At 46.8% G+C, this 26,909-nt stretch overlaps 1 protein-coding gene across 2 annotated transcripts in view; it reads right to left on the reverse strand.

Moving 5' to 3' along the window:
* The window catches only part of anos1b (anosmin 1b), a 220,003-nt gene that overhangs the window by 75,797 nt on the left and 117,297 nt on the right, over positions 1 to 26,909 (reverse strand). The window contains exons 3-5 of one of the 2 annotated variants that reach the window (XM_055943785.1): positions 20,267 to 20,329; positions 12,198 to 12,405; positions 8,747 to 8,931 (exon numbers count right to left, since the gene is read on the reverse strand). In XM_055943785.1, coding sequence (XP_055799760.1) covers positions 8,747 to 8,931; positions 12,198 to 12,405; positions 20,267 to 20,329 — 456 coding nt within the window. Of the gene's footprint in view, positions 1 to 8,746; positions 8,932 to 12,197; positions 12,406 to 20,266; positions 20,372 to 26,909 lie in introns of both variants that reach the window. The other variant, XM_055943784.1, reaches the window with a different exon arrangement.

The following is a 26,909-nucleotide window of genomic DNA, read 5'->3' on the forward strand; positions in this document are numbered from 1 at the left end:
AGAGTAGAGCATTAGAGAGAGTAGAGTAGAGTAGAGCATTAGAGTAGAGTAGAGTAGAGCATTAGAGAGAGTAGAGTAGAGCATTAGAGAGAGTAGAGTAGAGCATTAGAGTAGAGTAGAGTAGAGCATTAGAGAGAGTAGAGTAGAGCATTAGAGAGAGTAGAGTAGAGCATTAGAGAGAGTTTAGTAGAGTAGAGCATTAGAGTAGAGTAGAGTAGAGCATTAGAGAGAGTAGAGTAGAGCATTAGAGAGAGTAGAGTTCAGCATTAGAGAGAGTAGAGTAGAGCATTAGAGAGAGTAGAGTAGAGTACAGCATTAGAGAGAGTAGAGTAGAGTAGAGCATTAGAGAGAGTAGAGTAGAGCATTAGAGAGAGTAGAGTAGAGTAGAGCATTAGAGAGAGTAGAGTAGAGCATTAGAGTAGAGTAGAGTAGAGCATTAGAGAGAGTAGAGTAGAGCATTAGAGAGAGTAGAGTAGAGCATTAGAGAGAGTAGAGTACAGCATTAGAGAGAGTAGAGTTTAGCATTAGAGAGAGTAGAGTACAGCATTCGAGAGAGTAGAGTAGAGCATTAGATAGAGTAGAGTAGAGTAGAGCATTAGAGAGAGTAGAATAGAGTAGAGCATTAGAGAGAGTAGAGTAGAGCATTAGAGAGAGTAGAGTCGAGTACAGCATTAGAGAGAGTAGAGTAGAGTAGAGCATTAAAGAGAGTAGAGTAGAGCATTAGAGAGAGTAGAGTAGAGTACAGCATTAGAGAGAGTAGATTAGAGTAGAGCATTAGAGAGAGTAGAGTAGAGTAGAGCATTAGAGAGAGTAGAGTAGAGTAGAGCATTAGAGAGAGTAGAGTAGAGTAGAGCATTAGAGGGAGTAGAGTATAGTAGAGTACAGCATTAGAGAGAGTAGAGTAGAGCATTAGAGAGAGTAGAGTAGAGTAGAGCATTAGAGAGAGTAGAGTAGAGCATTAGAGAGAGTAGAGTAGAGTAGAGCATTAGAGAGAGTAGAGTTGAGCATTAGAGAGAGCAGAGTAGAGTAGAGCATTAGAGAGAGTAGAGTAGAACATTAGAGAGAGTAGAGTAGAGCATTAGAGAGAGTAGCGTAGAGCATTAGAGAGAGTAGAGTAGAGTAGAGCATTAGAGAGAGTAGAGTAGAGCATTAGAGAGAGTAGAGTAGAGTACAGCATTAGAGAGAGTAGAGTAGAGCATTAGAGAGAGTAGAGGAGAGTACAGCATTAGAGAGAGTAGAGTAGAGTAGAGCATTAGAGAGAGTAGAGTAGAGCATTAGAGAGAGTAGAGTAGAGCATTAGAGAGAGTAGAGTAGAGCATTAGAGAGAGTAGAGTAGAGTACAGCATTAGAGAGAGTAGAGTAGAGTAGAGTAGAGCATTAGATAGAGTAGAGTAGAGCATTAGAGAGAGTAGAGTAGAGTAGAGCATTAGAGAGAGTAGAGTAGAGTAGAGCATTAGAGTAGAGTAGAGTAGAGCATTAGAGAGAGTTGAGAAGAGCATTAGAGAGAGTAGAGTAGAGTAGAGCATTAGAGAGAGTAGAGTAGAGCATTAGACAGAGTAGAGTAGAGCATTAGAGAGAGTAGAGTACAGCATTAGAGAGAGTAGAGTACAGCATTCGAGAGAGTAGAGTAGAGCATTAGAGAGAGTAGAGTAGATTAGAGCATTAGAGAGAGTAGAGTAGAGTAGAGCATTAGAGAGAGTAGAGTAGAGTAGAGCATTATAGAGAGTAGAGTAGAGTACAGCATTAGAGAGAGTAGAGTAGAGTAGAGCATTAGAGTAGAGTAGAGTAGAGCATTAGAGAGAGTAGAGTAGAGCATTAGAGAGAGTAGAGTAGAGCATTAGAGTAGAGTAGAGTAGAGCATTAGAGAGAGTAGAGTAGAGCATTAGAGAGAGTAGAGTAGAGCATTAGAGAGAGTTTAGTAGAGTAGAGCATTAGAGTAGAGTAGAGTAGAGCATTAGAGAGAGTAGAGTAGAGCATTAGAGAGAGTAGAGTTCAGCATTAGAGAGAGTAGAGTAGAGCATTAGAGAGAGTAGAGTAGAGTACAGCATTAGAGAGAGTAGAGTAGAGTAGAGCATTAGAGAGAGTAGAGTAGAGCATTAGAGAGAGTAGAGTAGAGTAGAGCATTAGAGAGAGTAGAGTAGAGTAGAGCATTAGAGTAGAGTAGAGTAGAGCATTAGAGAGAGTAGAGTAGAGCATTAGAGAGAGTAGAGTAGAGCATTAGAGAGAGTAGAGTACAGCATTAGAGAGAGTAGAGTTTAGCATTAGAGAGAGTAGAGTACAGCATTCGAGAGAGTAGAGTAGAGCATTAGATAGAGTAGAGTAGAGTAGAGCATTAGAGAGAGTAGAATAGAGTAGAGCATTAGAGAGAGTAGAGTAGAGCATTAGAGAGAGTAGAGTCGAGTACAGCATTAGAGAGAGTAGAGTAGAGTAGAGCATTAAAGAGAGTAGAGTAGAGCATTAGAGAGAGTAGAGTAGAGTACAGCATTAGAGAGAGTAGATTAGAGTAGAGCATTAGAGAGAGTAGAGTAGAGTAGAGCATTAGAGAGAGTAGAGTAGAGTAGAGCATTAGAGAGAGTAGAGTAGAGTAGAGCATTAGAGGGAGTAGAGTATAGTAGAGTACAGCATTAGAGAGTAGAGTAGAGCATTAGAGAGAGTATAGTAGAGTACAGCATTAGAGAGAGTAGAGTAGAGCATTAGAGAGAGTAGAGTAGAGTAGAGCATTAGAGAGAGTAGAGTAGAGCATTAGAGAGAGCAGAGTAGAGTAGAGCATTAGAGAGAGTAGAGTAGAACATTAGAGAGAGTAGAGTAGAGCATTAGAGAGAGTAGCGTAGAGCATTAGAGAGAGTAGAGTAGAGTAGAGCATTAGAGAGAGTAGAGTAGAGCATTAGAGAGAGTAGAGTAGAGTACAGCATTAGAGAGAGTAGAGTAGAGCATTAGAGAGAGTAGAGGAGAGTACAGCATTAGAGAGAGTAGAGTAGAGTAGAGCATTAGAGAGAGTAGAGTAGAGCATTAGAGAGAGTAGAGTAGAGCATTAGAGAGAGTAGAGTAGAGCATTAGAGAGAGTAGAGTAGAGTACAGCATTAGAGAGAGTAGAGTAGAGTAGAGTAGAGCATTAGATAGAGTAGAGTAGAGCATTAGAGAGAGTAGAGTAGAGTAGAGCATTAGAGAGAGTAGAGTAGAGTAGAGCATTAGAGTAGAGTAGAGTAGAGCATTAGAGAGAGTTGAGAAGAGCATTAGAGAGAGTAGTGTAGAGTAGAGCATTAGAGAGAGTAGAGTAGAACATTAGACAGAGTAGAGTAGAGCATTAGAGAGAGTAGAGTACAGCATTAGAGAGAGTAGAGTACAGCATTCGAGAGAGTAGAGTAGAGCATTAGAGAGAGTAGAGTAGATTAGAGCATTAGAGAGAGTAGAGTAGAGTAGAGCATTAGAGAGAGTAGAGTAGAGTAGAGCATTATAGAGAGTAGAGTAGAGTACAGCATTAGAGAGAGTAGAGTAGAGTAGAGCATTAGAGAGAGTAGAGTAGAGCATTAGAGAGAGTAGAGTACAGCATTAGAGAGAGTAGAGTAGAGCATTAGAGAGAGTAGAGTAGAGCATTAGAGAGAGTAGAGGAGAGTACAGCATTAGAGAGAGTAGAGCAGAGTAGAGCATTAGAGAGAGAAGAGTAGAGCATTAGAGAGAGTAGAGTACAGCATTAGAGAGAGTAGAGTAGAGTAGAGCATTAGAGAGAGTAGAGTAGAGCATTAGAGAGAGTAGAGTACAGCATTAGAGAGAGTAGAGTAGAGCATTAGAGAGAGTAGAGTAGAGCATTAGAGAGAGTAGAGGAGAGTACAGCATTAGAGAGAGTAGAGCAGAGTAGAGCATTAGAGAGAGTAGAGTAGAGCATTAGAGAGAGTAGAGTAGAGTACAGCATTAGAGAGAGTAGAGTAGAGTAGAGCATTAGAGAGAGTAGAGTAGAGCATTAGAGAGAGTAGAGTAGAGTAGAGCATTAGATAGAGTAGAGTAGAGTAGAGCATTAGAGTAGAGTAGAGTAGAGCATTAGAGAGAGTAGAGTAGAGCATTAGAGAGAGTAGAGTAGAGTAGAGCATTAGAGAGAGTAGAGTAGAGCATTAGAGTAGAGTAGAGTAGAGCATTAGAGAGAGTAGAGTAGAGCATTAGAGAGAGTAGAGGAGAGTACAGCATTAGAGAGAGTAGAGTAGAGTAGAGCATTAGAGAGAGTAGAGTAGAGCATTAGAGAGAGTAGAGTAGAGTACAGCATTAGAGAGAGTAGAGTCGAGTAGAGCATTAGAGAGAGTAGAGTAGAGCATTAGAGAGAGTAGAGTAGAGCATTAGAGAGAGTAGAGTAGAGTAGAGCATTAGAGTAGAGTAGAGCATTAGAGAGAGTAGAGTAGAGCATTAGAGAGAGTAGAGTAGAGTAGAGCATTAGAGAGAGTAGAGTAGAGCATTAGAGAGAGTAGAGTAGAGTAGAGCATTAGAGAGAGTAGAGTAGAGCATTAGAGAGAGTAGAGTAGAGTAGAGCATTAGAGAGAGTAGAGTAGAGTAGAGCATTAGAGAGAGTAGAGTAGAGCATTAGAGAGAGTAGAGTAGAGTACAGCATTAGAGAGAGTAGAGTAGAGTAGAGCATTAGAGAGAGTAGAGTAGAGCATTAGAGAGAGTAGAGGAGAGTTCAGCATTAGAGAGAATAGAGTAGAGTAGAGCATTAGAGAGACTAGAGTAGAGCATTAGAGAGAGTAGAGTAGAGTACAGCATTAGAGAGAGTAGAGTAGAGTAGAGCATTAGAGAGAGTAGAGTAGAGCATTAGAGAGAGTAGAGTAGAGCATTAGAGAGAGTAGAGTAGAGCATTAGAGAGAGTAGAGTAGAGCATTAGAGAGAGTAGAGTAGAGTAGAGCATTAGAGAGAGTAGAGTAGAGCATTAGAGTAGAGTAGAGTAGAGCATTAGAGAGAGTAGAGTAGAGCATTAGAGAGAGTAGAGGAGAGTACAGCATTAGGGAGAGTAGAGTAGAGCATTAGAGAGAGTAGAGTAGAGCATTAGAGAGAGTAGAGTAGAGTAGAGCATTAGAGAGAGTAGAGTAGAGCATTAGAGAGAGTAGAGTAGAGCATTAGAGAGAGTAGAGTAGAGTAGAGCATTAGAGAGAGTAGAGTAGAGTACAGCATTAGAGAGAGTAGAGTAGAGTAGAGCATTAGAGTAGAGTAGAGTAGAGCATTAGAGAGAGTAGAGTTCAGCATTAGAGAGAGTAGAGTAGAGCATTAGAGAGAGTAGAGTAGAGTAGAGTACAGCATTAGAGAGAGTAGAGTAGAGTAGAGCATTAGAGAGAGTAGAGTAGAGCATTAGAGAGAGTAGAGTAGAGTAGAGCATTAGAGAGAGTAGAGTAGAGTAGAGCATTAGAGTAGAGTAGAGTAGAGCATTAGAGAGAGTAGAGTAGAGCATTAGAGAGAGTAGAGTAGAGAATTAGAGAGAGTAGAGTACAGCATTAGAGAGAGTAGAGTAGAGCATTAGAGAGAGTAGAGTACAGCATTAGAGAGAGTAGAGTACAGCATTCGAGAGAGTAGAGTAGAGCATTAGATAGAGTAGAGTAGAGCATTAGAGAGAGTAGAATAGAGTAGAGCATTAGAGAGAGTAGAGTAGAGTAGAGCATTAGAGAGAGTAGAGTAGAGTAGAGCATTAGAGAGAGTAGAGTAGAGCATTAGAGAGAGTAGAGTAGAGCATTAGAGAGAGTAGAGTAGAGTACAGCATTAGAGAGAGTAGAGTAGAGTAGAGCATTAGAGAGAGTAGAGTAGAGCATTAGAGAGAGTAGAGGAGAGTAGAGCATTAGAGAGAGTAGAGTAGAGCATTAGAGAGAGTAGAGTAGAGTACAGCATTAGAGAGAGTAGAGTAGAGTAGAGCATTAGAGAGAGTAGAGTAGAGTAGAGCATTAGAGAGAGTAGAGTAGAGTAGAGCATTAGAGTAGAGTAGAGTAGAGCATTAGAGAGAGTAGAGTAGAGCATTAGAGAGAGTAGAGTAGAGCATTAGAGTAGAGTAGAGTAGAGCATTAGAGAGAGTAGAGTAGAGCATTAGAGAGAGTAGAGTAGAGCATTAGAGAGAGTTTAGTAGAGTAGAGCATTAGAGTAGAGTAGAGTAGAGCATTAGAGAGAGTAGAGTAGAGCATTAGAGAGAGTAGAGTTCAGCATTAGAGAGAGTAGAGTAGAGCATTCGAGAGAGTAGAGTAGAGTACAGCATTAGAGAGAGTAGAGTAGAGCATTAGAGAGAGTAGAGTAGAGTAGAGCATTAGAGAGAGTAGAGTAGAGTAGAGCATTAGAGTAGAGTAGAGTAGAGCATTAGAGAGAGTAGAGTAGAGCATTAGAGAGAGTAGAGTAGAGCATTAGAGAGAGTAGAGTACAGCATTAGAGAGAGTAGAGTTTAGCATTAGAGAGAGTAGAGTACAGCATTCGAGAGAGTAGAGTAGAGCATTAGATAGAGTAGAGTAGAGTAGAGCATTAGAGAGAGTAGAATAGAGTAGAGCATTAGAGAGAGTAGAGTAGAGCATTAGAGAGAGTAGAGTCGAGTACAGCATTAGAGAGAGTAGAGTAGAGTAGAGCATTAAAGAGAGTAGAGTAGAGCATTAGAGAGAGTAGAGTAGAGTACAGCATTAGAGAGAGTAGAGTAGAGTAGAGCATTAGAGAGAGTAGAGTAGAGCATTAGAGAGAGTAGAGGAGAGTACAGCATTAGAGAGAGTAGAGTAGAGTAGAGCATTAGAGAGAGTAGAGTAGAGCATTAGAGAGAGTAGAGAAGAGTACAGCATTAGAGAGAGTAGAGTAGAGTAGAGCATTAGAGAGAGTAGAGTAGAGCATTAGAGAGAGTAGAGTAGAGTAGAGCATTAGAGAGAGTAGAGTAGAGTAGAGCATTAGAGTAGAGTAGAGCATTAGAGAGAGTAGAGTAGAGCATTAGAGAGAGTAGAGTAGAGCATTAGAGTAGAGTAGAGTAGAGTACAGCATTAGAGAGAGTAGAGTAGAGTAGAGCATTAGAGAGAGTAGAGTACAGCATTAGAGAGAGTAGAGTAGAGTACAGCATTAGAGAGAGTAGAGTAGAGTAGAGCATTAGAGAGAGTAGAGTAGAGCATTAGAGAGAGTAGAGTAGAGTACAGCATTAGAGAGAGTAGAGTAGAGCATTAGAGAGAGTAGAGTAGAGCATTAGAGAGAGTAGAGTAGAGCATTAGAGAGAGTAGAGTAGATTAGAGCATTAGAGAGAGTAGAGTAGAGCATTAGAGTAGAGTAGAGTAGAGCATTAGAGAGAGTAGAGGAGAGTACAGCATTAGAGAGAGTAGAGTAGAGTAGAGCATTAGAGAGAGTAGAGTAGAGCATTAGAGAGAGTAGAGTAGAGTAGAGCATTAGAGAGAGTAGAGTAGAGCATTAGAGAGAGTAGAGTAGAGCATTAGAGAGAGTAGAGTAGAGTAGAGCATTAGAGAGAGTAGAGTAGAGTAGAGCATTAGAGTAGAGTAGAGTAGAGCATTAGAGAGAGTAGAGTAGAGCATTAGAGAGAGTAGAGTAGAGTAGAGCATTAGAGAGAGTAGAGTAGCGCATTAGAGAGAGTAGAGTAGAGCATTAGAGAGAGTAGAGTAGAGCATTAGAGAGAGTAGAGTAGAGTACAGCATTAGAGAGAGTAGAGTAGAGTAGAGCATTAGAGAGAGTAGAGTAGAGCATTAGAGAGAGTAGAGTAGAGTACAGCATTAGAGAGAGTAGAGTAGAGCATTAGAGAGAGTAGAGTAGAGCATTAGAGAGAGTAGAGTAGAGTAGAGCATTAGAGAGAGTAGAGTAGAGCATTAGAGAGAGTAGAGTAGAGCATTAGAGAGAGTAGAGTAGAGTAGAGCATTAGAGTAGAGTAGAGTAGAGCATTAGAGAGAGTAGAGTAGAGTAGAGCATTAGAGAGAGTAGAGTACAGCATTAGAGAGAGTAGAGTAGAGCATTCCTTCTTCTGAACTACACTGTGTGTTGAACGCCTCCCTTGTTAAGTTCCTCCATGTTTTCCAGGCCTCATGATGTAACTGAGGCTGATGGGAGTCTGCCTCCACACAGCCATCTAATACCGTAATGAGGACCTTTAGTCAGACAGGGCTCAACAGTGCAAAAACCATGACTGGCTGTGGTCCCTCCTTATTTATCTAACCTCAGCCTACACCACACACGCACATGCGCACGTGGGCGTACACACACACACACACACACACACACACACACACACACACACACACACACACACACACACACACACACACACACACACACACACACACACACACACACACACACACACACACGTGGGCGTACACACACACACACACACACACACACACACACTAACACACACGTGGGCGCACACACACACACACACACACACACACACACACACACACACACACACACACACACACACACACACACACACACACACACACACACACACACACACACACACACACACACACACTCTCACACACACACATGGGCGTACACACACACACACACACACACACAGGCTAGTTTAGACTGGCATGGGTGGTGAGAGAGCAGTTTCACCGGCTAGACAGTTTAGCAGCTTGATGCTTTAGTGCTGACATGAGTTGGTTTTCAGTAATACATAGACACAAACCGTTCCAAAAGTGACTGAATATCTTTGTACGATCTCGTTTGGGCTTCACTTCATTCACTTTGAGGTAAAAAACAAAGAAACAAAGAAACAAAAAATACTGCAGGGGTCGGAGGTTGGGGTTGTTACCATGACGACGGTGTGCCAGGGCGAGGCGTCGTCCTCGCTGGGGTGTATTCCGTGGTTCCACCTGCGCTGCAGGATGTAGAGAACTGGTTCGATGGTCACATTGAACTTTGACATCCATCTGACCTCCAGTTGACCCTGCTGGTCCTCCAGGAATAATATGTCCTTCCTGGGCTTCAGAGGTACGCCTGCATGGGTCAGGAGAATAATGAGTCACACACAAACACCCACCCCTTCTGTCTTAACACACATTCCTTCTGTCTTAACACACACATCCCTTCTGTCTTAACACACACATCCCTTCTGTCTTAACACACAAACATCCCTTCTATCTTAACACACACATCCCTGCTGTCTTAACACACACATCCCTTCTGTCTTAACACACACATCCCTTCTGTCTTAACACACACATCCCTTCTGTCTTAACACACACATCCCTTCTGTCTTAACACACACATCCCGCCTGCCTTAACACACACATCCCTTCTGTCTTAACACACACATCCCTTCTGTCTTAACACACACATCCCTTCTGTCTTAACACACACACACCCCTTCTGTCTTAACACACATCCCCTCTGTCTTAACACACACATCCCCTCTGTCTTAACACACATCCCTTCTGTCTTAGCACACACATCCCTTCTGTCTTAACACACACATCCCTTCTGTCTTAACACACCCACCCCTTCTGTCTTAACACACATATCCCTTCTGTCTTAACACACACATCCCTTCTGTCTTAACACACACATCCCTTCTGTCTTAACACACACATCCCTTCTGTCTTAACACACACATCCCTTCTGTCTTAACACACACACACCCCTTATGTCTTAACACACACATCCCTTCTGTCTTAACATACACATCCTTTCTGCCTTAACACACACATCCCTTCTGTCTTAACACACACATCCCTTCTGTCTTAACACACACATCCCTTCTGTCTTAACACACACATCCCTTCTGTCTTAACACACACACCCCTTCTGTCTTAACAGACATCCCTTCTGTCTTAACACACACATCCCCTCTGTCTTAACACACATCCCTTCTGTCTTAACACACATCCCTTCTGTCTTAACACACATCCCTTCTGTCTTAACACACACATCCCTTCTGTCTTAACACACACATCCCTTCTGTCTTAACATACACGTCCCTTCTGTCTTAACACACACATCCCTCTGTCTTAACACACACATCCCTTCTGTCTTAACACACACATCCCTTCTGTCTTAACACACACATCCCTTCAGTCTTAACACACACATCCCTTCTGTCTTAACACACACATCCCTTCTGTCTTAACATACACATCCCTTCTGTCTTAACACACACATCCCTTCTGTCTTAACACACACATCCCTTCTGCCTTAACACACACATCCCTTATGTCTTAACACACACACCCCTTATGTCTTAACAGACATCCCTTCTGTCTTAACACACACATCCCCTCTGTCTTAACACACATCCCTTCTGTCTTAACACACACATCCCTTCAGTCTTAACACACACATCCCTTCTGTCTTAACACACACATCCCTTCTGTCTTAACATACACATCCCTTCTGTCTTAACACACACATCCCTTCTGTCTTAACACACACATCCCTTCTGCCTTAACACACACATCCCTTCTGTCTTAACACACACATCCCTCTGTCTTAACACACACATCCCTTCTGTCTTAACACACACATCCCTTATGTCTTAACACACACACCCCTTATGTCTTAACAGACATCCCTTCTGTCTTAACACACACATCCCCTCTGTCTTAACACACATCCCTTCTGTCTTAACACACATCCCTTCTGTCTTAACACACATCCCTTCTGTCTTAACACACACATCCCTTCTGTCTTAACACACACATCCCTTCTGTCTTAACATACACATCCCTTCTGTCTTAACACACACATCCCTTCTGTCTTAACATACACATCCCTTCTGTCTTAACACACACATCCCTCTGTCTTAACACACATATCCCTTCTGTCTTAACACACACATCCCTTCTGTCTTAACACACACATCCCTTCAGTCTTAACACACACATCCCTTCTGTCTTAACACACACATCCCTTCTGTCTTAACATACACATCCCTTCTGTCTTAACACACACATCCCTTCTGTCTTAACACACACATCCCTTCTGTCTTAACACCCCCCCTTCTGTCTTAACACCCCCCTTCTGTCTTAACGCCCCCTTCTATCTTAACACACACACACCCTTTTGTCTTAACACCCCCCCTTCTGTCTTAACACCCCCCCCTTCTATCTTAACACACACACCCCATTCTGTCTTAACGCCACCCTTCTGTCTTAACACACACCCCCTTCTGTCTTAACACCCCCCCTTCTGTCTTAACACACACACACCCATTCTGTCTTAACACCCCCCCTTCTGTCTTAACACCCCCCCTTCTGTCTTAACACCCCCCCTTCTATCTTAACACACACACACCCTTCTGTCTTAACACCCCCCCTTCTATCTTAACACACACACACACCCTTTTGTCTTAACACCCCCCCTTCTATCTTAACACACACACATCCCTTTTGTCTTAACATCCCCCCTTCTGTCTTAACACACACACACACATTCTGTCTTAACACCCCCCCTTCTGTCTTAACGCACACACACCCCTTCTGTCTTAACACACACACACCCCTTCTGTCTTAACACCCCCCCTTTCTGTCTTAACACACACACACCCCTTCTGTCTTAACACCCCCCCTTCTGTCTTAACACCCCCCTCTATCTTAACACACACACCCCATTCTGTCTTAATACCCCCTTCTGTCTTAACACACCCCTTCTGTCTTAACACCCCCCCTTCTGTCTTAACACACACACACCCCTTCTGTCTTAACAATCCCCCTTCTGTCTTAACACACACACCCTCCTTTTGTCTTAACACCCCCTTCTGTCTTAACACCCCCTTCTGTCTTAACACCCTCCCTTCTGTCTTAACCCCCCCCCCTTCTGTCTTAACACCCCCCCTTCTGTCTTAACACCCCCCTTCTGTCTTAACACCCCCCCTTCTGTCTTAACACCCCTCCTTCTGTCTTAACACCCCCCCCTTCTGTCTTAACACCCCCTTCTGTCTTAACACCCCCCCTTCTGTCTTAACACCCCCCCCTTCTGTCTTAATACCTCCCCTTCTGTCTTAACACCCCCCCTTCTGTCTTAACACCCCTCCTTCTGTCTTAACACCCCCCCCCCTTCTGTCTTAACACCCCCTTCTGTCTTAACACCCCCCCTTCTGTCTTAACACCCCCCCTTCTGTCTTAACACCCCCCCTTCTGTCTTAACACCCCCCCTTCTGTCTTAACACCCCCTTCTGTCTTAACACCCCCCCTTCTGTCTTAACACACACACTCTGTATCTATTGATTAAAATAAACATGTACACAACGTGGATATAGTGGGACTTACCTTTATAGAGATTGGCTGGAGCCTGGCAGGTGTGTCCGCACCCATTGGAGCAGCACTTCTTGGAGGCAGAGCAGTGTTTGTCAGTGGAGCAGCTCTCCACGCAGGCAGCAGCAAATCCCATGGCTCGCTGGGGAGGGGGGCAGTCCCCCTGCTTCCCTGACCTCAGAGACACCAAGAACTCCCAACTGGTCACACACTCATGATGCTTCTGAGGGAGGGACAGGGAGAGGAGGGAGGGAGGGAGAGGGTTAGATGGAGGAAGGGGCAGGGGAGGAGGGATGTAGGGATGGAGAGGGACAGGGGAGGAGGGATGGAGGGATAGAGAGGGACAGGGGAGGAGGGATGGAGGAATGGAGAGGGACAGTAGGAGGAGGGAGGGAGGGAGAGGGACAGGGGGAGGTGGGAGGGAGGGAGAGGGACAGGGAGAGGAGGGAGGGAGGGAGAGGGGCAGGGGGAGGAGGGAGGGAGGGAGAGTGACAGGGGAGGAAGGATGGAGAGGGACAGGAGGAAGAGGGAGGGATGGAGAGGGACAAGGGGAGGTGGAGGGAGGGAGGGGGAAAGGGTTGAGGAGGGAGGGAGGGATGGAGAGGGACAGGAGGAGGAGGGAGGGAGGGAGAGTGACAGGGGAGGAAGGATGGAGGGAGGGAGTGGGAAAGGGTTGAGGAGGGAGGGAGGGATGGAGAGGGACAGGGGGAAGAGGGAGGAAGGATGGAGAGGGACAGGAGGAAGAGGGAGGGATCGAGAGGGACAAGGGGAGGTGGAGGGAGGGAGGGAGAAAGGGTTGAGGAGGGAGGGAGGGATGGAGAGGGACAGGGGGAGGAGTGAGAGAGGGAAAGTTGGGGGGTAGATAAAGGAGAGAGAGTGAGTGTTTGGTTTCTTATTAACTACATAGATTGTCCCGTTGATTTCAGACAAGGCAGGCTACCGGCTACATGCTCCAGACATACTTAATTGGGAGAGGTTAAAAACAGAATGACAGAGGACGTGAAGTCCAAGTAGAGACAGAGAAAGAGATGAACAGAGTATTGAAGACATCCTTCCAGTCCACACCCTGAGGGAACCATAACAATACTATTTCAGACAGACAGACAGACAGACAGACAGACAGACAGATGATATTGGTGTGGTGCTGTCTGTCTCGTCTCTTACCATCTCCAAAACCACCATGGTACTGGATAGGCCCAGCGTACGGCCATATACACACAAACAAACCTACAGGATGGAACACTGGCAAGGATTCAACACAAGCATGCATGTAAAAACACTGACACACAAACACACACACACACACACACACACACACACACACACACACACACACACACACACACACACACACACACACACACACACACACACACACACACACACACACACACACACACACACACACACACACACACACACACACACACAGAATACACAGTCCCCTTCAGTACCATGGCCAGTCTCTGCCATATAGGATCAGTATAAACACAAACCTTACAGGGAAGACTGGCAACATACAGACATGGAGAACCACCAGCACCTTGGCAGGCCTCTGTGTATGGTAGTATAAACACACAAACACACACCTATTGCCAATGGCTATAACTCACTAATACACATACTCACCCACAGGCACACACACACACACACACACACACACACACACACACACACACACACACACACACACACACACACACACACACACACACACACACACACACACACACACACACACACACACACACACACACACACACACACACACACACACACAGAGAGGAGTCTGGCTGTGAGGAGAGAGAGAGAGGAGGAGTCTGGCTGAGGAGGAGTCTGGCTGTGAGGAGAGAGAGAGGAGGAGGCTGGCTGTAAGAGGTGGGGAGGAGGCTGGCTGTGAGGGGTGGGGAGGAGGCTGGCTGTGAGAGGTGGGTAGGAGGCTGGCTGTGAGAGGTGGGGAGGAGACTGGCTGTGAGAGGTGGGGAGGAGGCTGGCTGTGAGAGGTGGGAGGAGGCTGGCTGTGAGAGGTGGGGAGGAGGCTGGCTGTGAGAGGTGGGGAGGAGGCTGGCTGTGAGAGGTGGGGAGGAGGCTGGCTGTGAGAGGGGGGGGACTGGCTGTGAGAGGGGGGGAGGAGGCTGGCTGTGAGAGGTGGGGAGGAGACTGGCTGTGAGAGGTGGGGAGGAGGCTGGCTGTGAGGGGGGTAGGAGGAGGCTGGCTGTGAGAGGTGGGGAGGAGGCTGGCTGTGAGAGGTGGGGAGGAGACTGGCTGTGAGAGGTGGGGAGGAGGCTGGCTGTGAGAGGTGGGGAGGAGACTGGCTGTGGGGGGGGGGGGGGGCTGGCTGTGAGAGGTGGGGAGGAGGCTGGCTGTGAGAGGTGGGGAGGAGGCTGGCTGTGAGAGATGGGGAGGAGACTGGCTGTGAGAGGTGGGGAGGAGGCTGGCTGTGAGAGGTGGGGAGGAGACTGGCTGTGAGAGGTGGGGAGGAGACTGGCTCTGAGAGGTGGGGAGGAGGCTGGCTGTGAGAGGTGGGGAGGAGGCTGGCTGTGAGAGGTGGGGAGGAGACTGGGTGTGAGAGGTGGGGAGGAGGCCGGCTGTGAGAGGTGGGGAGGAGGCTGGCTGTGAGAGGGGGGGAGGAGACTGGCTGTGAGAGGTGGGGAGGAGGCTGGCTGTGAGAGGTGGGAGAAGGCTGGCTGTGAGAGGTGGGGAGGAGGCTGGCTGTGAGAGATGGGGAGGAGACTGGCTGTGAGAGGTGGGGAGGAGGCTGGCTGTGAGAGGTGGGGAGGAGACTGGCTGTGAGAGGTGGGGAGGAGACTGGCTCTGAGAGGTGGGGAGGAGGCTGGCTGTGAGAGGGGGGGAGGAGGCTGGCTGTGAGAGGTGGGGAGGAGACTGGCTGTGAGAGGTGGGGAGGAGGCTGGCTGTGAGGGGGGTAGGAGGAGGCTGGCTGTGAGAGGTGGGGAGGAGGCTGGCTGTGAGAGGTGGGGAGGAGACTGGCTGTGAGAGGTGGGGAGGAGGCTGGCTGTGAGAGGTGGGGAGGAGACTGGCTGTGGGGGGGGGGGGGGGCTGGCTGTGAGAGGTGGGGAGGAGGCTGGCTGTGAGAGGTGGGGAGGAGGCTGGCTGTGAGAGATGGGGAGGAGACTGGCTGTGAGAGGTGGGGAGGAGGCTGGCTGTGAGAGGTGGGGAGGAGACTGGCTGTGAGAGGTGGGGAGGAGACTGGCTCTGAGAGGTGGGGAGGAGGCTGGCTGTGAGAGGTGGGGAGGAGGCTGGCTGTGAGAGGTGGGGAGGAGACTGGGTGTGAGAGGTGGGGAGGAGGCCGGCTGTGAGAGGTGGGGAGGAGGCTGGCTGTGAGAGGGGGGGAGGAGACTGGCTGTGAGAGGTGGGGAGGAGGCTGGCTGTGAGAGGTGGGAGAAGGCTGGCTGTGAGAGGTGGGGAGGAGGCTGGCTGTGAGAGGTGGGGAGGAGGCTGGCTGTGAGGGGTGGGGAGGAGGCTGGCTGTGAGAGGTGGGTAGGAGGCTGGCTGTGAGAGGTGGGGAGGAGACTGGCTGTGAGAGGTGGGGAGGAGGCTGGCTGTGAGAGGTGGGAGAAGGCTGGCTGTGAGAGGTGGGGAGGAGGCTGGCTGTGAGAGGTGGGGAGGAGGCTGGCTGTGAGAGGTGGGGAGGAGGCTGGCTGTGAGAGGGGGGGGGACTGGCTGTGAGAGGGGGGGAGGAGGCTGGCTGTGAGAGGTGGGGAGGAGACTGGCTGTGAGAGGTGGGGAGGAGGCTGGCTGTGAGGGGGGTAGGAGGAGGCTGGCTGTGAGAGGTGGGGAGGAGGCTGGCTGTGAGAGGTGGGGAGGAGACTGGCTGTGAGAGGTGGGGAGGAGGCCGGCTGTGAGAGGTGGGGAGGAGGCTGGCTGTGAGAGGGGGGGGACTGGCTGTGAGAGGGGGGACTGGCTGTGAGGTGGGGAGGAGACTGGCTGTGAGAGGGGGGGTACTGGCTGTGAGAGGGGGGGGAGGAGACTGGCTGTGAGAGGGAAGGAGGAGGCTAGCTGTGAGAGGGGTGGAGGGGAGGCTGGCTGTGAGAGGGGGGGAGGAGACTGGCTGTGAGAGGTGGGGAGGAGACTGGCTGTGAGAGGGGGGGAGGAGACTGGCTGGACTGGAAACTGGAAACTGTTCATTGGCAAAACATCTCCAAGAACGATTTAACTCAACAGTTCTCTGGTTCCTATTAGTGACAGTCATTTCCTGTCACTAATACTAAGACCAGTCATTTCCTGTCACAAATAATAAGACCAGTCATGTCCTGTCACTAATACTAAGACCAGTCATGTCCTGTCACTAATACTAAGACCAGTCATGTCCTGTCACTAATACTAAGACCAGTCATTTCCTGTCACTAATACTAAGACCAGTCATTTCCTGTCACTAATACTAAGACCAGTCATTTCCTGTCACTAATACTAAGACCAGTCATGTCCTGTCACTAATACTAAGACCAGTCATTTCCTGTCACTAATACTAAGACCAGTCATGTCCTGTCACTAATACTAAGACCAGTCATTTCCTGTCACTAATACTAAGACCAGTCATGTCCTGTCACTAATACTAAGACCAGTCATTTCCTGTCACTAATACTAAGACCAGTCATTTCCTGTCACTAATACTAAGACCAGTCATTTCCTGTCACTAATACTAAGACTAGTCATTTCCTGTCACTAATACTAAGACCAGTCATTTCCTGTCACTAATACTAAGACCAGCCATTTCCTGTCACTAATACTAAGACCAGTCATTTCCTGTCACTAATACTAAGACCAGTCATTTCCTGTCACTAATACTAAGACCAGTCATTTCCTGTCACTAATACTAAGACCAGTCATGTCCTGTCACTAATACTAAGACCAGTCATTTCCTGTCACTAATACTAAGACCAGTCATTTCCTGTCACTAATACTAAGACCAGTCATTTCCTGTCACTAATACTAAGACCAGTCATTTCCTGTCACTAATACTAAGACCAATCATGTCCTGTCACTAATACTAAGACCAGCCATTTCCTGTCACTAATACTAAGACCAGTCATTTCCTGTCACTAATACTAAGACCAGTCATTTCCTGTCACTAATACAAAGACCAGTCATTTCCTGTCACTAATACTAAGACCAGTCATGTCCTGTCACTAATACTAAGACCAGTCATTTCCTGTCACTAATACTAAGACCAGTCATTTCCTGTCACTAATACTAAGACCAGTCATGTCCTGTCACTAATACTAAGACCAGTCATTTCCTGTCACTAATACTAAGACCAATCATGTCCTGTCACTAATACTAAGACCAGCCATTTCCTGTCACTAATACTAAGACCAGTCATTTCCTGTCACTAATACTAAGACCAGTCATTTCCTGTCACTAATACTAAGACCAGTCATTTCCTGTCACTAATACTAAGACCAGTCATGTCCTGTCACTAATACTAAGACCAGTCATTTCCTGTCACTAATACTAAGACCAGTCATTTCCTGTCACTAATACTAAGACCAGTCATTTCCTGTCACTAATACTAAGACCAGTCATTTCCTGTCACTAATACTAAGACCAATCATGTCCTGTCACTAATACTAAGACCAGCCATTTCCTGTCACTAATACTAAGACCAGTCATTTCCTGTCACTAATACTAAGACCAGTCATTTCCTGTCACTAATACAAAGACCAGTCATTTCCTGTCACTAATACTAAGACCAGTCATGTCCTGTCACTAATACTAAGACCAGTCATTTCCTGTCACTAATACTAAGACCAGTCATTTCCTGTCACTAATACTAAGACCAGTCATGTCCTGTCACTAATACTAAGACCAGTCATTTCCTGTCACTAATACTAAGACCAGTCATGTCCTGTCACTAATACTAAGACCAGTCATTTCCTGTCACTAATACTAAGACCAGTCATTTCCTGTCACTAATACTAAGACCAGTCATGTCCTGTCACTAATACTAAGACCAGTCATTTCCTGTCACTAATACTAAGACCAGTCATTTCCTGTCACTAACACTAAGACGAGTCATTTCCTGTCACTAATACTAAGACCAGTCATTTCCTGTCACTAATACTAAGACCAGTCATTTCCTGTCACTAATACTAAGACCAGTCATTTCCTGTCACTAATACTAAGACCAGCCATTTCCTGTCACTAATACTAAGACCAGTCATTTCCTGTCACTAATACTAAGACCAGTCATTTCCTGTCACAAATACTAAGACCAGTCATTTCCTGCAGGGAATGAATCTACTAGCTGTACACCACACAGAACACAGGCCTTTACGCACACACACAGTCACACACACAGTCACACACACAGTCACACACACAGTCACACACACAGTCACACCCACAGTCACACACACAGTCACACCTTAACAGTTGATTTACTATTTATCTATTTAAATTGAGCTAACGTGCTTCCCGTAGGTAAAGTCTACTACTGAATCTCTGAACAGAGATGTTAGCTCTTAACATCACCAAATGAGCCGTCCCTACCTCTTCCCTTTGAGTGTGTGTGTGTGTGTGTGTGTGTGTGTGTGTGTGTGTGTGTGTGTGTGTGTGTGTGTGTGTGTGTGTGTGTGTGTGTGTGCGTGCGTGCGTGCGTGCGTGCGTGCGTGCGTGCGTGCGTGCGTGCGTGCGTGCGTGCGTGTGTGTGTGTGTAACACACCATTTGACTGTAAACACTAGGCTTAGTTAATAGACCTCAATTCTCCTCTGTTCTTTTGTAACTCTGTAAGTATCACTCCCCCAACAGCCCAGGACCCACGCTTCAAATCCAGGGATAAAAGGCTGGCATAACTACACCAGAGGAGGGTTACGCTTCAACAATAACCATTTGTGGCCACCACTAAGAGGGGCCCACAGAGCAGACAGGGACAGTAGTCTGGCTGGGGGGAGGGGCTGAAAGGAGCAGACAGGGACAGTAGTCTGGCTGGGTGGAGGGGCTGAAAGGAGCAGACAGGGACAGTAGTCTGGCTGGGTGGAGGGTCTGAAAGGAGCAGACAGGGACAGTAGTCTGGCTGGGTGGAGGGGCTGAAAGGAGCAGACAGGGACAGTAGTCTGGCTGGGTGGAGGGTCTGAAAGGAGCAGACAGGGACAGTAGTCTGGCTGGGTGGAGGGGCTGAAAGGAGCAGACAGGGACAGTAGTCTGGCTGGGGGGAGGGTCTGAAAGGAGCAGACAGGGACAGTAGTCTGGCTGGGTGGAGGGGCTGAAAGGAGCAGACAGGGACAGTAGTCTGGCTGGGTGGAGGGGCTGAAAGGAGCAGACAGGGACAGTAGTCTGGCTGGGTGGAGTGGCTGAAAGGAGCAGACAGGGACAGTAGTCTGGCTGGGTGGTGTGGCTGAAAGGAGCAACCTTCATGTCTGGTATTTGAACATCTCCTATTTGGTGAGAGCTCTTTTCTCTGTCAGGTAAACAGTAACAGACTTTTGACTTTTTGAGCTTCAGGTTGTCTAATGGACGGGACGAACTGTCCATACCAATCAGTTTCTAGGCCTGGGAACAAGAAATATGGACTCACTAAGCTACACTTCTGTAGGGGTACTTGACAGATCTACCACAGTACTGGGAGAGGAGAGGAAAGGAGAGGAGAGAGGAGGAGAGAGGAGAGAGGAGGGGAGGGGAGAGGGGGGAAGAGAGAGGAAGGGAGAGGAGGGGAGGAGAGAGGGGGGGAGAAGAGAGGAGGGTAGGAGAGAGAGGAGGGGAGAGGAGGGGAGGAGAGAGGAAGGGAGAGGAGTGGGGGAGGTGAGAGGAGGGGAGGAGAGGAGGAGAGAGGAGAGAGGAGGGGAGGAGAGGAGGAGAGAGGAGGGGAGATGAGAGGAGAGGAGGGGAGATGAGAGGAGAGGAGAGGAGAGGAAAGGAAAGGAGAGAGAGGAGGAGAGAGGAGAGAGGAGGGGAGGGGAGAGGAGAGGAAGGGAGAGGAGGGGAGGAGAGAGGAGGGGAGAAGAGAGGAGGGTAGGAGAGAGAGGAGGGGAGAGGAGGGGAGGAGAGAGGAAGGGAGAGGAGAGGGGGAGGTGAGAGGAGAGGAGAGGAGAGGAGAGGAGAGGAGAGGAGAGGAGAGGATGCTTACCTCGCATGGTTTCTGAGACAGGTCTTTTCTGGTCTCCCACAGTTCCTTGCATGGCTGTAGGCACTGCAAACAAGCACATAAACAAACAGAGTATGGTAGGGAGCACTGCAAAACAGCGACACAACAACACAACAGACAGACCGACAGACAGGACACGGGAATGGGACACGGAACACCAGTCAGACAGTTAGTCAGTAAACAGACGTGTGCATGACGTAGAGAACACGCCAAGGCTGGTGACACGCCACACACACTCCACACTCTGCCACATCCACAGAGCAGCAGACAGCCCTCCACACGCTGCCACATCCACAGAGCAGCAGACAGCCCTCCACACGCTGCCACATCCACAGAGCAGCAGACAGCCCTCCACACGCTGCCACTTCCACAGAGCAGCAGACATCACTCCACACGCTGCCACATCCACAGAGCAGCAGACAGCCCTCCACACGCTGCCACATCCACAGACCAGCAGACATCACTCCACACGCTGCCACATCCACAGAGCAGCAGACAGCCCTCCACACGCTGCCACATCCACAGACCAGCAGACATCACTCCACACGCTGCCACATCCACAGAGCAGCAGACATCACTCCACACGCTGCCACATCCACAGAGCAGCAGACAGCCCTCCACACGCTGCCACATCCACGGAGCAGCAGACATCACTCCACACGCTGCCACATCCACAGACCAGCAGACAGCCCTCCACACGCTGCCACATCCACAGAGCAGCAGACAGCCCTCCACACGCTGCCACATCCACGGAGCAGCAGACAGCCCTCCACACGCTGCCACATCCACAGAGCAGCAGACAGCCCTCCACACGCTGCCACATCCACAGAGCAGCAGACAGCCCTCCACACGCTGCCACTTCCACAGAGCAGCAGACATCACTCCACACGCTGCCACATCCACAGAGCAGCAGACATCACTCCACACTCTGCCACATCCACAGACCAGCAGACAGCCCTCCACACGCTGCCACATCCACAGAGCAGCAGACAGCCCTCCACACGCTGCCACATCCACAGAGCAGCAGACATCACTCCACACGCTGCCACATCCACAGAGCAGCAGACAGCCCTCCACACGCTGCCACATCCACAGAGCAGCAGACATCACTCCACACGCTGCCACATCCACAGAGCAGCAGACATCACTCCACACGCTGCCACATCCACAGAGCAGCAGACATCACTCCACACTCTGCCACATCCACAGAGCAGCAGACATCACTCCACACGCTGCCACATCCACAGAGCAGCAGACATCACTCCACACGCTGCCACATCCACAGACCAGCAGACAGCCCTCCACACGCTGCCACATCCACAGAGCAGCAGACAGCCCTCCACACGCTGCCACATCCACAGAGCAGCAGACATGTAGGAAAGCACAGAGAGATCTGAACAGAAAAACAGATAACGTACTGACCTACTGAACTACTGAGCTACTGAACTACTGACCTACCGAACTACTGACCTACTGAACTACTGAAGTACTGACCTACTGAACTACTGAACTACTGAAGTACTGACCTACTGAGTTACTGAGCTACTGAACTACTGAAGTACTGACCTACTGAGTTACTGAGCTACTAAACTACTGAAGCACTGACCTACTGAACTACTGACCTACTGAACTACTGAGTTACTGAACTACTGAACTACAGAGTTTCTGAACTACTGAACTACAGAGTTTCTGAACTACTGAACTACTGAAATACTAACCTACTGAACTACTGAACGACTGAACTACTGAGTTACTAACCTACTGAACTACTAACCTACTGAACTACTGAACGACTGAGTTACTGAAGTACTGAACTACAGAGTTTCTGAACTACTGAACTACTGACCTACTGAACTACTGAAGTACTGAACTACTGAACTACTGAGTTACTGAACTACTACAGAGTTACTGAACTACTGAACTACAGAGTTACTGAACTACTGAACTACTGAGTTACTGAACTACTACAGAGTTACTGAACTACTGAACTACTGAGTTTCTGAACTACTGAACTACAGAGTTTCTGAACTGCTGAACTACAGAGTGACTGAGCTACTGAACTACTGAACAACTGAACTACTAACCTACTGAACTACAGAGTTTCTGAACTACTTAACTACTGAACTACTGAGTTACTGAACTACTGAACTACTGAACTACAGAGTTTCTGAACTACTGAACTACTGAGCTTCTGAACTACTAACCTACTGAACTACTGAACTACAGAGTTACTGAGCTACTGAACTACTGAGCTACTGAACAACTGAACTACTAACCTACTGAACTACTGAGTTACTGAACTACTGAACTACTGAAGTACTGAACTACTGAACTACAGAGTTACTGAACTACAGAGTTACTGAACTACTGAGTTACTGAACTACTGAACTACTGAGTTACTGAACTACTGAACTACTGAGTTACTGAACTACTGAACTACTAACCTACTGAACGACTGAACTACTGAGTTACTGAGTTACTGAGCTACTGAACTACTGAACTACTGAACTACAGAGTTACTGAACTATTGAGTTACTGAACTACTGAACTACTGAGTTACTGAACTACTGAACTACTGAGTTACTGAACTACTGAACTACAGAGCTACTGAACTACTGAACTACTGAACTACTGAAATATGTCTTAGAAGTAGTTTTCACATACAAACTTTATGTCCGAACTCAGAATCAGAATATGCTTCCCAATAATAACATGTGGTAGTACGGTTATTCTGATTGATGAATGCAGAAAATCAGAGTGCCATCAGGTAGCCTGATTTTTCAGCTGTGTCCATGGAAACAGGATTATTAGGGGAATCGTTCCTCTTGCAAAGCATGTCAACGTTTTTAATGAAACTATCCATAACAATCGCATTATTGTGTGCATGTAACCGTACTTATTGACAAATCCAGCCCAGAGCGGGAGGTTTCAAATAGTTGGTAGTCGCCAAAGTTCCTGAGCATGTCTTTAATGAATTTACCTGCACTAAAGCAGAGGAAATAAAGAGGCATGTGTAATATCCATAAAGAGACGGTCCCGTTAGCACGATCCAGTTTCTCGGAACAAGGACATAAGGAATCCTAGGTTTTTCTCATCGTACAAAGAGTGTTCTGTGTGTGTGTGTGTGTGTGTGTGTGTGTGTGTGTGTGTGTGTGTGTGTGTGTGTGTGTGTGTGTGTGTGTGTGTGTGTGTGTGTGTGTGTGTGTGTGTGTGTGTGTGTGTGTGTGTGTGTGTGTGTGTGTGTGTGTGTTGTGCGTGTGTGTGTGTGTGTGTTGTGCGAGTCGAGCTGCCTTGCCCCCCCCCGTGGCCTGCCCTCGTCGTAGTCGGTCGGTGTGGTTCTTTAAAACAGACGGCAGAATATTGAGCCATCTGTTGTGTATCATCTGACGGATCGCTCAGGCATCTGCCACCATCCATTCCCCTTCTTCCCCCTTCTCTTCTCTTCTCCAGGACAGACAGCTCTTACTTGGCTGAACTCTCCACAGCCAGGTCTGCCATACTGAAAGGCATCTGATTCTCAGAAAGGGGGAGGAGAGAGGAGGGAAGAAAGAGCAAGAACACAGAGAGAGAGAGAGAGAGAGAGAGAAGAGAGAGAGGAGAGAGAGAGAGAGAGAGAGAGAGAGAGAGAGAGAGAGAGAGAGAGAGAGAGAGAGAGAGAGAGAGAGAGAGAGAGAGAGAGAGAGAGAGAGAGAGAGAGAGAGAGAGAGAGAGAGAGAGAGAGAGAGAGAGAGAGAGAAAGAGAGAGAGAGGGAGAGAGAAAGTCAGAGAGTGAAATTGATTTTAGAAAATGGAGAGGGGAAGAGAGAGACCAAGGGGGCAGGTCTGATCTGGTTCTGGTCCCAATAGAAAGCTGTTCTGTACTGGTGTAAGTATCATTATGCTTCATTTGTGTCTTATTTTACATGGTGTACATGGTTACAACAACACAGATGTGACTGGGCAGCTCCGTGATCAAAACTGAGGGATCTGTCCCCCTTAGTGAATTGAGCAGTGCCAAAATACAAAAGACACTTGAGCAGTGGAGGCTGCTGAGGGGAGGACGGCTCATAATAATGTCTGGAACGGAGTCAACGGAATGGAATCAACCACATGGAAACCACGGAAACCATATGTTTGATACCATTCCATTGACGCCGTTCCAGCCATTATTATGAGCTGTCCTTCCCTCAGCAGCCTCCATTGAGCCATATTGGCCCCTTGCATGTGATGTCCTGCAGTGCTTGTTGTCTACAGTTGTCTAACACAAGTAGTGAATTAAAGTCATGAGTTGTTATCAAAACAGTTCCAACAGTGACTGGCAATATTTCCCAATCTGTGATCCAGAGAGACGTAACATTACAATATCGATTACCACCAGTTGGGGAATGTAGTTATTTCCCCCCCATGCTAATCACACTGTTACGGGTCAGTGATGAGCGTTAGAACTGAGGGTCAAAGGTCACAGAGCTGTCATAGTGGGTGTTCATTCCTTGGCATTCTAGAATTAGAATGGATGAAGGAAACGTTTCCATCCCAAGCTATATGGTAGAAAAGCTGTTAGGGTATCATAGCCAGCCGGCAGCCTAACCAAATCTTTCAAAAATGCTTAAACTATACACTCTTAAAAGTCAAATCCAAAACCACAAAACTCAATCTCAAGTGTGATCGGAACATCCTAAGTAAGTTCTGACGTGTACTATAAACACAGGTCAACCGCAGTGTGTTCACCTGCATACATTTACTCATACTTAGATAATATACAATAACTGCTTCCCTATGGAGAATACTGCATGCAGTTCGGGCATAGCACACATCCCACCCAATGTGGATCTAGCATTCGCGTGCCAATCATTCAGAGCGCTGAGTTTTAGGGACTACCAGCTGTAGACGTTTGACTGCCAACATTTTCCACAAGATTCTACAAGTAAAATCGGTGTGATAATTACGTTCGAAGGTGCTAAATACTCTCAGTCTCCAAACGCTATTGGTGTGTCTGAGCCCTTACACTTAGACAATAAACAGCCTGTAGATACCAGAGATAATAAACAGCCTGTAGATACCAGAGATAATAAACAGCCTGTAGATACCAGAGATAATAAACAGCCTGTAGATACCAGAGACAATAAACAGCCTGTAGATACCAGAGACAATAAACAGCCTGTAGATACCAGAGACAATAAACAGCCTGTAGATACCAGAGACAATAAACAGCCTGTAGATACCAGAGACAATAAACAGCCTGTAGATACCAGAGATAATAAACAGCCTGTAGATACCAGAGATAATAAACAGCCTGTAGATACCAGAGATAATAAACAGCCTGTAGATACCAGAGATAATAAACAGCCTGTAGATACCAGAGATAATAAACAGCCTGTAGATACCAGAGATAACAAACAGCCTGTAGATACCAGAGATAATAAACAGCCTGTAGATACCAGAGATAATAAACAGCCTGTAGATACCAGAGATAATAAACAGCCTGTAGATACCAGAGATAATAAACAGCCTGTAGATACCAGAGATAATAAACAGCCTGTAGATACCAGAGATAATAAACAGCCTGTAGATACCAGAGATAATAAACAGCCTGTAGATACCAGAGATAATAAACAGCCTGTAGATACCAGAGATAATAAACAGCCTGTAGATACCAGAGACAATAAACAGCCTGTAGATACCAGAGACAATAAACAGCCTGTAGATACCAGAGATAATAAACAGCCTGTAGATACCAGAGATAAAAAACAGCCTGTAGATACCAGAGACAATAAACAGCCTGTAGATACCAGAGATAATAAACAGCCTGTAGATACCAGAGATAATAAACAGCCTGTAGATACCAGAGATAATAAACAGCCTGTAGATACCAGAGATAATAAACAGCCTGTAGATACCAGAGACAATAAACAGCCTGTAGATACCAGAGACAATAAACAGCCTGTAGATACCAGAGACAATAAACAGCCTGTAGATACCAGAGATAATAAACAGCCTGTAGATACCAGAGATAATAAACAGCCTGTAGATACCAGAGATAATAAACAGCCTGTAGATACCAGAGATAATAAACAGCCTGTAGATACCAGAGATAATAAACAGCCTGTAGATACCAGAGATAATAAACAGCCTGTAGATACCAGAGATAATAAACAGCCTGTAGATACCAGAGATAATAAACAGCCTGTAGATACCAGAGATAATAAACAGCCTGTAGATACCAGAGATAATAAACAGCCTGTAGATACCAGAGATATTAAACAGCCTGTAGATACCAGAGACAATAAACAGCCTGTAGATACCAGAGACAATAAACAGCCTGTAGATACCAGAGATAATAAACAGCCTGTAGATACCAGAGATATTAAACAGCCTGTAGATACCAGAGACAATAAACAGCCTGTAGATACCAGAGACAATAAACAGCCTGTAGATACCAGAGATATTAAACAGCCTGTAGATACCAGAGATAATAAACAGCCTGTAGATACCAGAGACAATAAACAGCCTGTAGATACCAGAGACAATAAACAGCCTGTAGATACCAGAGATAATAAACAGCCTGTAGATACCAGAGATTATAAACAGCCTGTAGATACCAGAGATAATAAACAGCCTGTAGATACCAGAGATAATAAACAGCCTG

This window comes from Salvelinus fontinalis, chromosome 14 (genome assembly GCF_029448725.1).
Source record: "Salvelinus fontinalis isolate EN_2023a chromosome 14, ASM2944872v1, whole genome shotgun sequence".
NCBI lineage: Eukaryota > Metazoa > Chordata > Actinopteri > Salmoniformes > Salmonidae > Salvelinus > Salvelinus fontinalis.